The 12,691-nt window shown below is 32.7% G+C and overlaps 1 protein-coding gene across 2 annotated transcripts; it reads right to left on the reverse strand.

The window, feature by feature from the left end:
- On the reverse strand, positions 1 to 10,011 carry LOC126726475 (uncharacterized). Of its 2 annotated transcripts, none has more exons than XM_050431737.1 (11): positions 9,838 to 10,011; positions 8,906 to 9,070; positions 8,758 to 8,813; positions 7,364 to 7,429; positions 7,116 to 7,223; positions 6,956 to 7,022; positions 6,318 to 6,402; positions 4,601 to 4,764; positions 3,936 to 4,037; positions 2,992 to 3,214; positions 1 to 386 (listed from the first exon to the last, which is right to left on the reverse strand). In XM_050431737.1, exons 1-11 carry the CDS (start codon positions 9,874 to 9,876, stop codon positions 253 to 255), a joined length of 1,209 nt encoding a protein of 402 aa, XP_050287694.1. In that variant the 5' UTR covers positions 9,877 to 10,011; the 3' UTR covers positions 1 to 252. The 2 variants fall into 2 exon arrangements, with proteins under 2 accessions (XP_050287694.1, XP_050287695.1); XM_050431738.1 differs by having other exon boundaries at positions 8,906 to 9,043; positions 9,838 to 10,010.
- Positions 10,012 to 12,691: the final 2,680 nt, after the last annotated feature.

Genomic DNA, 12,691 nt, shown 5'->3' on the forward strand with positions numbered 1-12,691 from the left:
GGTGCAAACAGAAAATTATTCTTTATTCTTTCAGATCCAGTCAAACCAGCTCACTGAAATATAAATACTGCTAAAGAGAAGACGAATAATTGAGCTATTTGCAAAGTCGAAGCGCTTGAAACAGCTGATAATTAGGCATTCTACTTTGTTCTCAATAAATACGCTGCTTGAAAATTATGGTAGTTAAAGAAATGATAACAACCTGATAAACCAATTAAACTTGGACAGGTACATTTCACAATTTGTGTGCCTTCATTGGAGAATTTGACTACCATAATCGGTATTGAACTTTTCGTAACGGTGAGCATGCAAATGAGCAGATGGTCGAGTGTTCTTTAGAGCTATCTCTATATCTTCATGTCTGATTGGCCCAACCTTTGGTAAATCTGCAAGTCAAAAATTGATCATTCAGCTCAAGATTATGTTCAAAAAATATTTATAGACACCAAAGTTGCAGGTAGAACAAAACCAATGATAAAAATGTTCCATTTTTTTAAAAGGCGAACCACATTTTAAATCTTATAGTTTTAAGGGCGGTTTTAAATTGAATCTCAAAGCGTAAAATGTTCCATTTACAATTTTAGAGTTTATCAGCCGTTTCAAAAACCCATTTCCATCTATTTTTTACTTAATGTCACGTGCCTAAAGTGACCATGTTTTACAAAGCCTCATAACACAATAAAATTTGACCCTCATAACTTGAAACAACATGTTTGTGATGCCTAATAAAAATAAATAAATAGCCAAACTATCCAACTCAACTCCCAAACTGTCACCATCTGCCACCCAAAATCCCAAAATTGCCGGAAGAACTTCAACCCACCACAACTGGTCAGTTGATATCTAAAAGACTAAAACTCAGTTTGCCTCCATCCAAAAGCCATCTCCATCTTCAAAAATTGTCCAAACCGGCCACACACCATCATTAACTCCAGCAAGACGACACAAATCTAGGCCCAATCATGACCTAGAGCCTTCCAACCACACAACCTCACAATCATAAAGACCACCACCTCCAGAAGCAACACAAACTCAAGATGGTCATAGCCATACACATGATTGCCAATTCTTCAAATCATTATTATCTTTGTTAACAACTAAATCAACCTGTTCATACCTGGTATCTACATGGAACAGGACTGCCTGCTGACGAAGATGGCCCACAAAAACAGCAGTTACAGCACATAACAACCAACGTTCCTCACTATCGCACAAATAAGCCTAGCACCTCCACATAACTCAATGTGTCGATCAGTAGAGAAAGCATCCAATTCAGACCCATTCTCGATCAAAATCTCCATTAATACACACTACAATTCAGCAACTAAGTTGCCAATCCACAAGATCATACTCACACCCCATCAACTTTTCAATAGATCTCTGCCATATCAATTGCAACTACAATACTCCAATTATATGGCATTTCATGTCCCTGTCTATTTAATCTAACTTCTAATTTCTTCAAACTCATGTCAATAATGCTCCAGATTTCAATCTCTCCACCGTTTAGCAACAAATAAATGGACTAAACATCAGTAACAGCCTAACCCTAAAAGATGCAAAAATACACACTGCCCAACTGCTCCAGCCACCAGAACTTAGCAGGCCTTGGGTGCCTGTGGAAAATTCCAACAGAAGGCCAAGTGATGCATTTATATAAAGAATATAAATTATAATTTTCTAATATTATAGCAAATCATAACTTACTCTTATAATTTTTAATAATAATTCGTAAGATAATTTATCATCTTCATAAACCTTAATGAGTATACACAAGTTTCCTCATTTGCCATAGATATGTGCCAAAAAAATCACACTGAATATATTGTAACATTAAATCTCCCATGTTCAGCTATTTCTTTAAGAAATCTTAATGAATTTAACATTTTGAGCCCCAATCAAGTATTTAAAAATAACTGGAAACTTAAAACAAAAGTCTTTGTTCCAAAATAAAATAAAATATATATGTATACTATTCCATATATTATACACCTATATGTCCAACTTATATTCATAAGTCAAAGCAAATAAAAGAAAATTCTAATGGCCCCAATCAAGTCCTCAAGCCACAAATGATTTAAAGTTAAAATGAGCAAAGAGGAAATTGTTTATATTAAAAACTCTTTTTTTAAGCAAAACTCACCAAGTCACTGGACAAGATAAGAAAAGATAAAAAGGAAGAACACTACTATAGCATTACTTCTTTTTTTCTCCTTGTCAGAAACGAGGAAAGTTTGTTTTTGTTAAAAAACTGTTTTTAGAACCACTGGCAGTCTCCCCTCCAACCCCCCCCCCCCCCCCCCACCCTTCTTTTTAGGGGGGGCAGCACTTTTCTCTTTTTTTTTTTTTTTTTTGGGGGGGGGTGTTGTTTTGTGATAGCCCTCCCAGAGCCAAATGTGGCTCTGCTAATGGGCTGAGCAACAAGTTTTGGGCAGCAGCAGGCTGTGATGCCCCCTTGTGTATGCTTGGAATTAGTGTTCTTTCTAGTGGATCTCAATGTTTGTAGTTTCCCAAGTACACTTCTTGCGTACATGGGGAGGATTTCCCTCTTTTTTTCTTTTTCTTTTTAGAACATGGATGGAAGGGGATTTTTGTAACAGTCCAGGTTCAATTGAAATCACTACTAAACTATAGGGTTTAAAAGGAATGACAGTTACTAGCAAATTTGAGTTTTAAAATCACAGAAGTAATGGTTTGAAACTTCTACACGTTTGGAATTGATAACTTAAAGAAATAATAGATTTAATCAATTATAACAACACAATGGACAAGAAAGCGTTGAACAATTTTTGGTGTTGAATTAACGGTTATCATACACAAATAGGAGGGACAGTAAAATACTACTGCACAAATAGGAGGGAATAAAAGGAAATATGTAAAAGAAATTTTAAAAAAACAATATCATAAGAAATTTATGTAACTCATCCTCAACTCCTTATATCAGGCATTTTTGTAAATTTATAAACTGCATAAATTATTGGAGGCACATACCATCCTCAGGCACCACTTCCTGTCTCTCTTCAAGGAGCGCCATTACACGTCTAAGAGGTTGCATGGCAGCCTCTTTGCACAGTAACCGAATATCTGAACCTGAAAAACCTTCTGTCCTTTCAACCAAGAGATCATAAGGAAGCTTCTCCTCATCAGGCTGTGATGGCAGGAGCTCCTCAAGGATGGATCTTCTTGCTTCTGGCTCTGGAAGAGGCACTAGTATCTTATTTATCATGGTCAAAGGAGATTCATTTGATTAATAAAAGATATCCTGGACTTTAGTTGCTAGCTCTGTTCATTTATCACCTATAATATAACCATTAGACTGAAAATATTAAATATATAGTTTGTTCTCATAGGAAACTACAACAATGATCTCCATCCCCACTCCATATTTGGTTGAAGATGTCATTTGGTCCAAGCACCATTGCCTAAACAACAATTAGAATAAGAGTCAAGAAGAAATGGGTACTGTAGACCAAGTCCAGCACACTTTATACCATAATTGAGTTAAGCATAATTATAATCAACGCTGGAAGTAGGAGCCAATGATTAAAATAACTTGGTGTGGCAATGTAAAACCATATAGTTTTTTTTTTTTTTTTTTTTTTTTTTTTTTTTTTACTTCATAGCAACACTAAATCTCAAATTATATTAATCAGCAGTCAATTAATTCCCAACTCATCTTAGATCCAGAATCCAATGTTTTTAAGTTGGTAAACAGCTTAAGTATTTTGCAATGCAACTCTCTGCTAATAGTTGCCACATATATTTAGAGTGACCACCAATACTATGATAATATGCACCAATCAAGGCTCTTCTATAATAAAATTAGCTCAATGCAATAACCAAAATTACCTAGATAGCCACTAGCAAACCATAACCTTTTAGCCTAATCCTTTTTTATCATTGCATATAACTGGACAGACTTATCAAAAGGATACTCGCTTCTCAAGACGCCGGAGCATGGCTGCATCAAGTTCCCAAGGGAGATTTGTTGCCGCCAAAACAAAAACCAGTTCATCTGTCCGTGTTAAACCATCCATCTGAAATCTAATCAAAATGATCAATTTTGAGAAAGTAAAGCTAAAATCATTTAAGATTGCAACTCTGTACTCTAGTGTACTATTGTAGATTATAACTGAATCAACAATATGATTTATTTGATGCATGGAATTTCATAAATGGCAGCTGACAATGCCAATCATGAAGAGAGATGAACACAGTGACATGGATGTTGATACAAGACAGAACTACCTCCAAACAAATAAGACCAAAGTGGGGCTGCTGCTGCTTGTATCAGACATGCATACTAGTACTTTGACACTACAATAATGCTAGTATTCAATTGTAATAATTGAGTTACTAGGATAAAGTTGGCTAAAAAAAATCGTTTTTTGATAAAATAATGCTCTTTAACAGAAATGTAATGAACAAATGAAGAGGGTGCTGTTGGACACAAGAAGATAAATCATCCAACATCCTTCTGAAAGTTGTATAAACTGTCTTACTCTTTAATGTTTAATAGTCAAAAATATATGTATGAATGTACGTGTCCACACTCCACAGTTACACGTAAGGCCGTGCACCTCTAAGAAACAAACATCACCTGTATGAGTAGCTCAGTTTTCAAACGCCTACTTGCTTCATGCTCGCTACGTCCTTCGCCACCACGTTCACTAATGATAGCATCAATCTCATCAAGAAATATGGTTGATGGGGCATGGTGCCTAGCAAGCTCAAATAACACCTTAACTAACTTCTCTGAGTCACCTGTAATGTCATATAAGCAAATCTCCATTCAACCGCTACATGACTTAAGTTTTCATAAAGAAAAATGCACATCAAATACTATAAGTTTGTCCTTTTTTCCCTTTTTTTTATAAGCCCTTTTTCCCCTTCTCCTAAAATCAGTAGAGTAAGAAAAAAAAATTAAGAATGGGAGAAATCAACAATGAAGGGCACCACATCTTTATGATGAGGTTGCACCACTTTAATACACAATAAGTGGGACAATTTTAGACTACAACCATTTTTAATTGAGGACACCTTACTTGAAAGTTGATATAAAGCGAGAAAAAAGAGAGAGTTTTTGCAACATAACATAATTAGTATGAATTAATAAGCTTAATAATATACCATCACACAAAGAAAAGGACTGTATATTTTATTTGGATTTTACCAGTGCAAATAAAATATACAATTATAAACAATATTTTACCAGTGCAAATGCACCATAGTAGCAGTTCTCCAGCCCTCTAGAGAAATATATTTTTAATTCTCAGTTGGATCAGGACCCTATTCAGTTCATGTATGACCATGCACTGCCCCCTACTCCACCTTGACAACTGATCCTGCCTTAATATGCCAGCTTCCCTACTCTACATCAGTATCCATCAACTATACATGCCACCATGACAATTGATCAGGACCCTATTCAGTGCATGTGTGACATTGCTACCTTCTCTGGGAAACAACAACAAAGCCATATTCCCAAAACTTTGGAATATGCTACAAATCATCAAGAATTGGCCACGTGTATTCTTTTCTGCTATTCTATCCTAATCCTCTCAAACAGCTTCCTCTATAACATTCTGACTTTTGAACAAAATGCTATGTTTGAAAACCATATAAAATGCTATATTTGAACATTGTATCATTCATTGATCACTTGATTGCCATATTATCAATTAATAATTGTTTTCAAATCTACTACATTAAAATTGTGCTTTACTAGTGCACTTGCACTTAGGCCTCTGTGTTGACTCATGCTTTCACCATCAGTACTTCATTCAGTTTGAGAGTAGCATAACTAAACAAAATTGATGCAGAAGCAGCAAAATTAATAGCTAAAAGTACTTCATAGGGTATTGCTCACAGCACCTATACCAGTACCATTCATGTCACTGTAGCAATACTGCTCATGCTACTGTACTGCGGCAATGTAGAAGAGTTTCATTTAGGGGTTTTCGTGTCTTTTTATGTCCTTTTATTTGGGTTATTTTAGATGGCTTAGATTTTATTATATATAAAAGAGAGGTTAAGGGTGTAATCAGATTATTATTCAGAATTAATAGATGTTTTTGATTGGTCAGGTTTAAAAAAATTTTGGCAAAGAATTTCTTTGATCTAGTTGCCTGGAAGACTGGCCCATTTGGAAGTGATTTTGATATAATATTGCTATCTCTTTGAACTAGTAGCGATTAGAGATTTTTTTTTTTCCCCACATTTTCACTTCAAGGAACTATGAGCAGAAAAAGAATCAAACCAAGTTCCAACATAAGCCCCCACCAAAAAAAAAAAATACATGTTTGATACTGACATACCACGCCATTTGCTGACAACAGAAGATGCTGAAATATTGAAAAATGTGGTGTTGCACTCTGTTGCAACAGCCTTCGCAAGCATTGTCTGCAAACAAGATATGATAATTTATTTAACTTCTAAAATATCAATCATTAAGATAGAAAGATCAAACATTAGAGATTCAAACCATTTCCTCACACATTTACTCAGTATCTCACAGGGCAAGATTACAAGAAGAATATAAAAATATTTGATTCAGCTTTCTGACAGCGTCTTCGGTTGCATGGAGGACCGCAATGAAAATTCCTGACTGTTCGTCTGACATATGACCTTTAAAGTTTCCCATATGATGGTCCCTTGGTCCCAAATAGCACTATACCCTGCTATTTCTTTGAAATTGCTAATTTTATATTTATATATATATATATATATATATAATAATTTTTTATCCCCATCTCCCACATTGCAATGGAAAGTTGGAAAATCAATTATTGAAGTACAAAGAAAACTATTAATTCACTGAAACATTATAATGGCTAAGAACTCTGAGTAACAGTGCTTTATAGGGTAGGGGAATTAATAGGAATATCATGAAAGCACAGAGTAGAGAAAAACACAAAAATTAACATAAAATAAATGGAATACAAAATTTACAAACCTTTCCTGTCCCTGAAGGGCCAAAAAGAAGAATGCCTTTCCATGGTGTTAGAAGACCAGTAAAGTACCTAGGAAAATTGGGAAAGATCAGCAGAACTTCAGCAATGTAATTAACTTGCTGAGACATTATGGTCCACAATGTGTTCATGAACAAGACCTACTTGGGATATTTTATCGGCATGACAACTGCCTCCTTAAGTAAACGTTTGGCATTCTCTAACCCCTTTATGCTCTCCCACTTAACATCTGGATTCCCACGGATGATATCTCTGCACAGATGTAAAGCAACAAAACAAGTTGATATAAATAACATTTCTTAACTTAAACTGCAAAATCCTTGGCCACCCAGATGGTAAAGATGCAAAATAGTAACAGTTATCCCCTCAGAGACTTTCATACTAGCAATTACCTACTTAAACTTTCAGCCAAATTACGCATTTCTGTAGATTCAAATGCAGGAAGCAGAGACTTCTGGCTGAAAAGGTGAACATAAAAAAGTCAGCAGGTTCTCCAAGAATTCATAATTCCATGTTATTAAATGGTCAGAAACAGAAACTCCAGTTGATGTAACTAAAAATATAAAATGAATTTTGTGTATTATTATTATTTTTTTGGAGTAATGTGACAATCACCCTATGTTGCAGCCTCCTCTTCTTTTTTTCTTTTTTATCAGTACCCTATGTTGCAGTCTTAGTAGAATATTCATATGCAATTTACTGTGTTTCTTTCCCTTGGTTAGTATCTTCAAGGTAATAAATATCACCAAGGAAAAATAACAATGAAAGGGCACATTGAATTATTTTAGCACTATCACAGTAAGGAGGGCAGAGCTCTGGCAGTCTGGCACAGTGGCACAAGAGTTGGGGGACGTTGAGATCAAGAAGTAGTTGGTTTGAAGGGCCAAGACTGCTTCCTCTTTTAATAACAAAGACTACTTATCCATTTCAGACAGACAATTTTAACCAATAAATTATAACACACACATATTCATGAAGCTGAACATTGCTAGACAACAGTTATTTTCACAATATAAGTGCCAGCCCTGAGAAAGGAGGAAACATCTGTGAGGTTGATAGGTGACACCAAAAATCTTAGTCAAATTCTTACAAAATGAGAACTCGACAATAATCCAAACCCAGACAAAAGATCAAGATAAAATATCAATAGTATGAAAGGATTTGCATAGCCATAGTCAGTTGGGAAGAGGATTTGCATAGCCATAGTTAGTTGGGAAGAAATCTAATTTAACTTAAACTCCTACTCATGTATGTAGATTACAAATTCTCATTAGTGGCACAAGCACACTAATGCTTACATAATTGTTTCCATGCATGATGAGACCTCAAGAAGAAAAGCACCTCAGCTAGGTAAGGGTTACTCTACAATGACTATAAAATGTCTCTAGCATAACTCAAAAACATGAGGCACACACTCAAGCACAACATAGTTCCTTCTTTCATTCTCAAAAACACACAACATCAACGATCTTTTTAGGCTAAAATAAATAGATCATTCCACAACATTTATAGCCTTTCATTAAAGCCAGCTACTTGAGTCCAACTATCAACAAAACATGATTAGTGTCAAGAATTACATTGTGAAATGGAATACTTGAGCACCAAGATTCAAAACCAGATAGATTAAACTCTGATTACTAAGTCATTTAAAACTTTCTTTAGAGTTTAGCAACTAACGGTGATAAAATTTTCACTCTTTACTAACTTATACCAATAGCATTATACCCTAGTAGAAACATAAAAACAAAATTCAGCCAACAAAATGTAATTAATCAAGGAATCTTACGGTCTCCACTCGGTTCCATCAGACAAAACTCCATTTGTGTGCACCGAGCTCCGATTCTGAAAACAAACAAAATTAAGCCAATCAAGCTCCCGAATAAACTATACCATAACAAATTCACAATTGGATAAAATCAAATGCAAGCGGCTACCTGGTTCTGAAACTGTTCATAGATGGCCAAGTCAGCAGTTTTCTTCACATGTGTGCTCCCATTTGACGTCTCAGCCCCATTACTTGCAGGTTTATCCATTTCGCCATCTTGCGACTCCGGCAGCCTCTTTCTACCAAACTTGGCATCATAAAACATTTTAAAATCCTATAAATGCACATAATAGTTCTTATAAATGCACGTCTCAGTAAATTTCTATTCACTAGATTTATTATTATTATTATTATTATTATTAAATACACATAATAGTTCTTATAAATGCACATGTCTTAGTATGTGTTTAGATACCGCTTATTTTGTTGAAACTGAAAAATTATTACTAAAATTACTATAAATAAAAATAAAAATTAGTTGAAATAGTCCCGTAAACCCATTAATAGTGTCAAAAAAAGTGCGGTGTTACAGTAAATAGTAGCAAAAATGAGCCTAATAGTAAAATAATTTTAATTTTTCATCTTTACCGCGCACACTAAATTTCTGTTCACTAGATTTATTATTATTATTATTATTTCTGAATCTGCTGGATCAAGATTTGCAATTTTTGATGAGCATGATTAATCAATATCTACTCCAACATTTGTTAACATAACAAATATGAAATCTGTTCTAAGACAAACAAAAGAGATTAATTTTTTCTGTTTGGATGCTGAGAAATGACAGAAAGAAAATTTAAACAAACTTAAAAACCAGCTCAATTCGATTATTTTAATATCTTTAAAAAAAAAAAAAAAAAAAAAGTCTAAGTCGAAATGGCCAATCATTGTAGTAAGCTCAGTTGAGTGAAGCTTCTAGTTCCAAAACAATGTCAAATCTATGATTCAATATATCTCCAAAATTTTCTTTCGTTTTCCTCACAAATTTTCTCAACAAAACAAACACAGAGAGGAGAGAGAGAGAGAGAGAGAAATTGGTACCAGAAAGGACCAGCGAGTTTGTGAAGGATCTTCGGCCATTATGCTTTGATTGAATCTGCGAGAGGAGAAAGAGAATCTGCGAGAAAATAAAGAGGAAGCAGAGGGAGCTTTATGAAAATAAAAAACGCACTCTCTCTCTCTCTCTCTCTCTCTCTCACTCTCTCAGACTGTCTTGGAAATACAGCGCAGCAGATATATATTTAAGAAGAATACAGCACATGGCTTAGAAGAAAGCACGTGCCGAACGCGTGACAGCTTAGAAAAAAAATATATTGCTTTGCACGGAGCGAACTGCGAACACTCTAGAGTTTAGAAATAAGTCAAATAACTATTGTTGGATTAAAACCGATACGCAACACATAAATTATTGCGGCTAATTTAAGTCGAGCACTTCTTTTATGAGAAATGGTATATCAATAATTTACCCAAAAAAATAGAAATGCTATGTGAAATATATTTTCACAACATTTTTGAAACAATATTAAAGTAGTTGATTGTTATTGACTAATATTAGTAGGTAAAGAAGTAATTTTAATAATAAAAACTTACCATTTATAATTTATTATCACTTTCACAACAAGTAACTAGCTATAGGTTGTTATTAATAAGGTAAAAAAGTTATTTTAGTGGTAGGTTCAAATTTGAATCAATAACAACTAACTTTTTATAATTAGTCTCTTTATATATATATATATATATTAGTATTATGTCCGTGCAATGCATGGCTTAATCAAAAATCATATGTAAATTAATGGAAATAAAAAAAAATTTATTTCAATTTAAATTAAATAGATAATAAAAATAAAGTAGTCTTTTACTCTATTTTTTAAAACAAAGTAATATTTTACTTTAAATTATATAATGAATACATATTGTGCAAGATTAATTTTCTATAAATAAATAAAATCATATATAAGTCCAAAATTAATTGAATGGAATATGGTAGATAACTATGAAACTAATATAAAAGGAGATTCCTAAAAAAATATAAAAGGAGTTTGCATAATTAAAGCTCAAGTGCATATTTAAATGAAAAATCTTGAATTCAATAATTAAAAAAATAATAATTGAAAGCATATTTAAGTGGTAACCTCAATGTAATAGTTAAGAATTATGAACAACCCAAGTTACTAAACATTAAAAAATAAAAGTAGATAAATTTACATAATAATTGAATTCTTTTTCTTTGAAAGTGAGGTAGGAGGCACTGAATTTCACCCTATAAAAAAAAGTGTAAATATAAACCTCAAGAAATTTTTTTGAGAAAAACACAATACCAAGAGTATTGTTTGATCAAGTGCTTCAAAACCTCAAGGAAAATCCCTGAAAAAAAAATGAATAATAATAAATAAAAAAAAAACAAAATGAAACAAATAACAAATAACCCTAAAAAATGATAGATACTTGGACGTTCAAAATATTAATAAAAAAAAAATCATGAACCTAGTCTTATCATTTATAGTGACCTGAAAATCTAAAGATGAGAATCATGGTATAAAAAACCCATCCATAATCATTCCTGTATTTATCAAAAAAACAAAATTTCAACCACAGTAAACTTCAACCAACCAAAAAAAAAAGTTGATAAGAAGTTGTTTCTAATTAAAACAATAATTTTAAGTTGTGAAGAAATTGATATAAGCAAAAAAAAGAAGAAATTTAAATTAAAATCCAATACCATAAAAATCAAGTTGTTAACATTAATTACAAATTTTTATTTCTGTTATACCATAAAAATCATGTTGTTAATTAACGTTATTAGCTTTTTCTTTTTTTGTTATCCAAAAAATTTGATATTTATCCAAAAAATTAAATTGCAAAAAATATATTTCAAAAAAAGTAGATAACAAATTTATTATCAATTCCTTCCCTTGTATGTATCCTCCCCATGAAAGTTGTGATGAAGTTGATATAACAAAAAAAAGAAGGAATTTATTTAAAATCAAATATCATAAAAATTAAGTTGTTAATGTTAATTACAATTTTTTTTTTCTCTTATACCGTAAAAACCATGTTGTTATTAGCTTTTTTTTTTAATCCACAAATTTGATATTTATCCAAAAAAATAAATTAAAACAAAATAAATTTGAAAAAAAGTAGATAACAAATTTATTATCAATTCCTCACTGTGTATATATCCTCCCAATGAAAGTGGTTTTTTTTTTTTTTTTTTTTATATATATATAAATTTTTTTCTTTGTACATGCAGTGTAGTAATTAAAAAAAGAAAAAAGAAAAAAGGATTAGATGAAGAATTTGGATTATAATACACTACACTTAAGAAATAAGGATTAGATGGATTAGATGAAGAATTAGAATTGTAATCAAATTAAGATTTTTATCAACTTAGAAATTATAGGGGAATAAAAATTATATATATATATATATATATATATTTTAAATCTAAAAAAAAAAAAAAAAACTGCAATTTGGTGAAGCCACTTAGTGCAACCATGGTTTCTAAACTCAACTTTTATTATATAGTATATGATATGTGATGCCAAAGTCAATATTAAGAAGTTACTGATGAAAGAATAATGCAATATCACAGAGCAAGAAATATATCTGAAAGTGTCTCCATACCTCTTGTTGGTGATGTGAGAGCCTTATATATAGGTTCCCTTGGATTCTAACCGTTGTGGTTAATAATGGGATGTTAATGCCCTTCTTGGTAACGCCTCCTGCTTAACATGGGGATCTTAATGTGCTTTCAACAGTCTGCATAGCTGTTGTTGTAACCGTCCGAGGTGTTATTGGTGGTATTGAATGGGCCTGATGCCTTCGTCAATGATGGAGGCACTTGTTTCAGTTCGTCCATGAGGATGATTTCGTCTGTAACGTTATGTTCGTCTGT

Source organism: Quercus robur, chromosome 5 (genome assembly GCF_932294415.1).
Source record: "Quercus robur chromosome 5, dhQueRobu3.1, whole genome shotgun sequence".
NCBI classification, from domain to species: Eukaryota; Viridiplantae; Streptophyta; class Magnoliopsida; order Fagales; family Fagaceae; genus Quercus; species Quercus robur.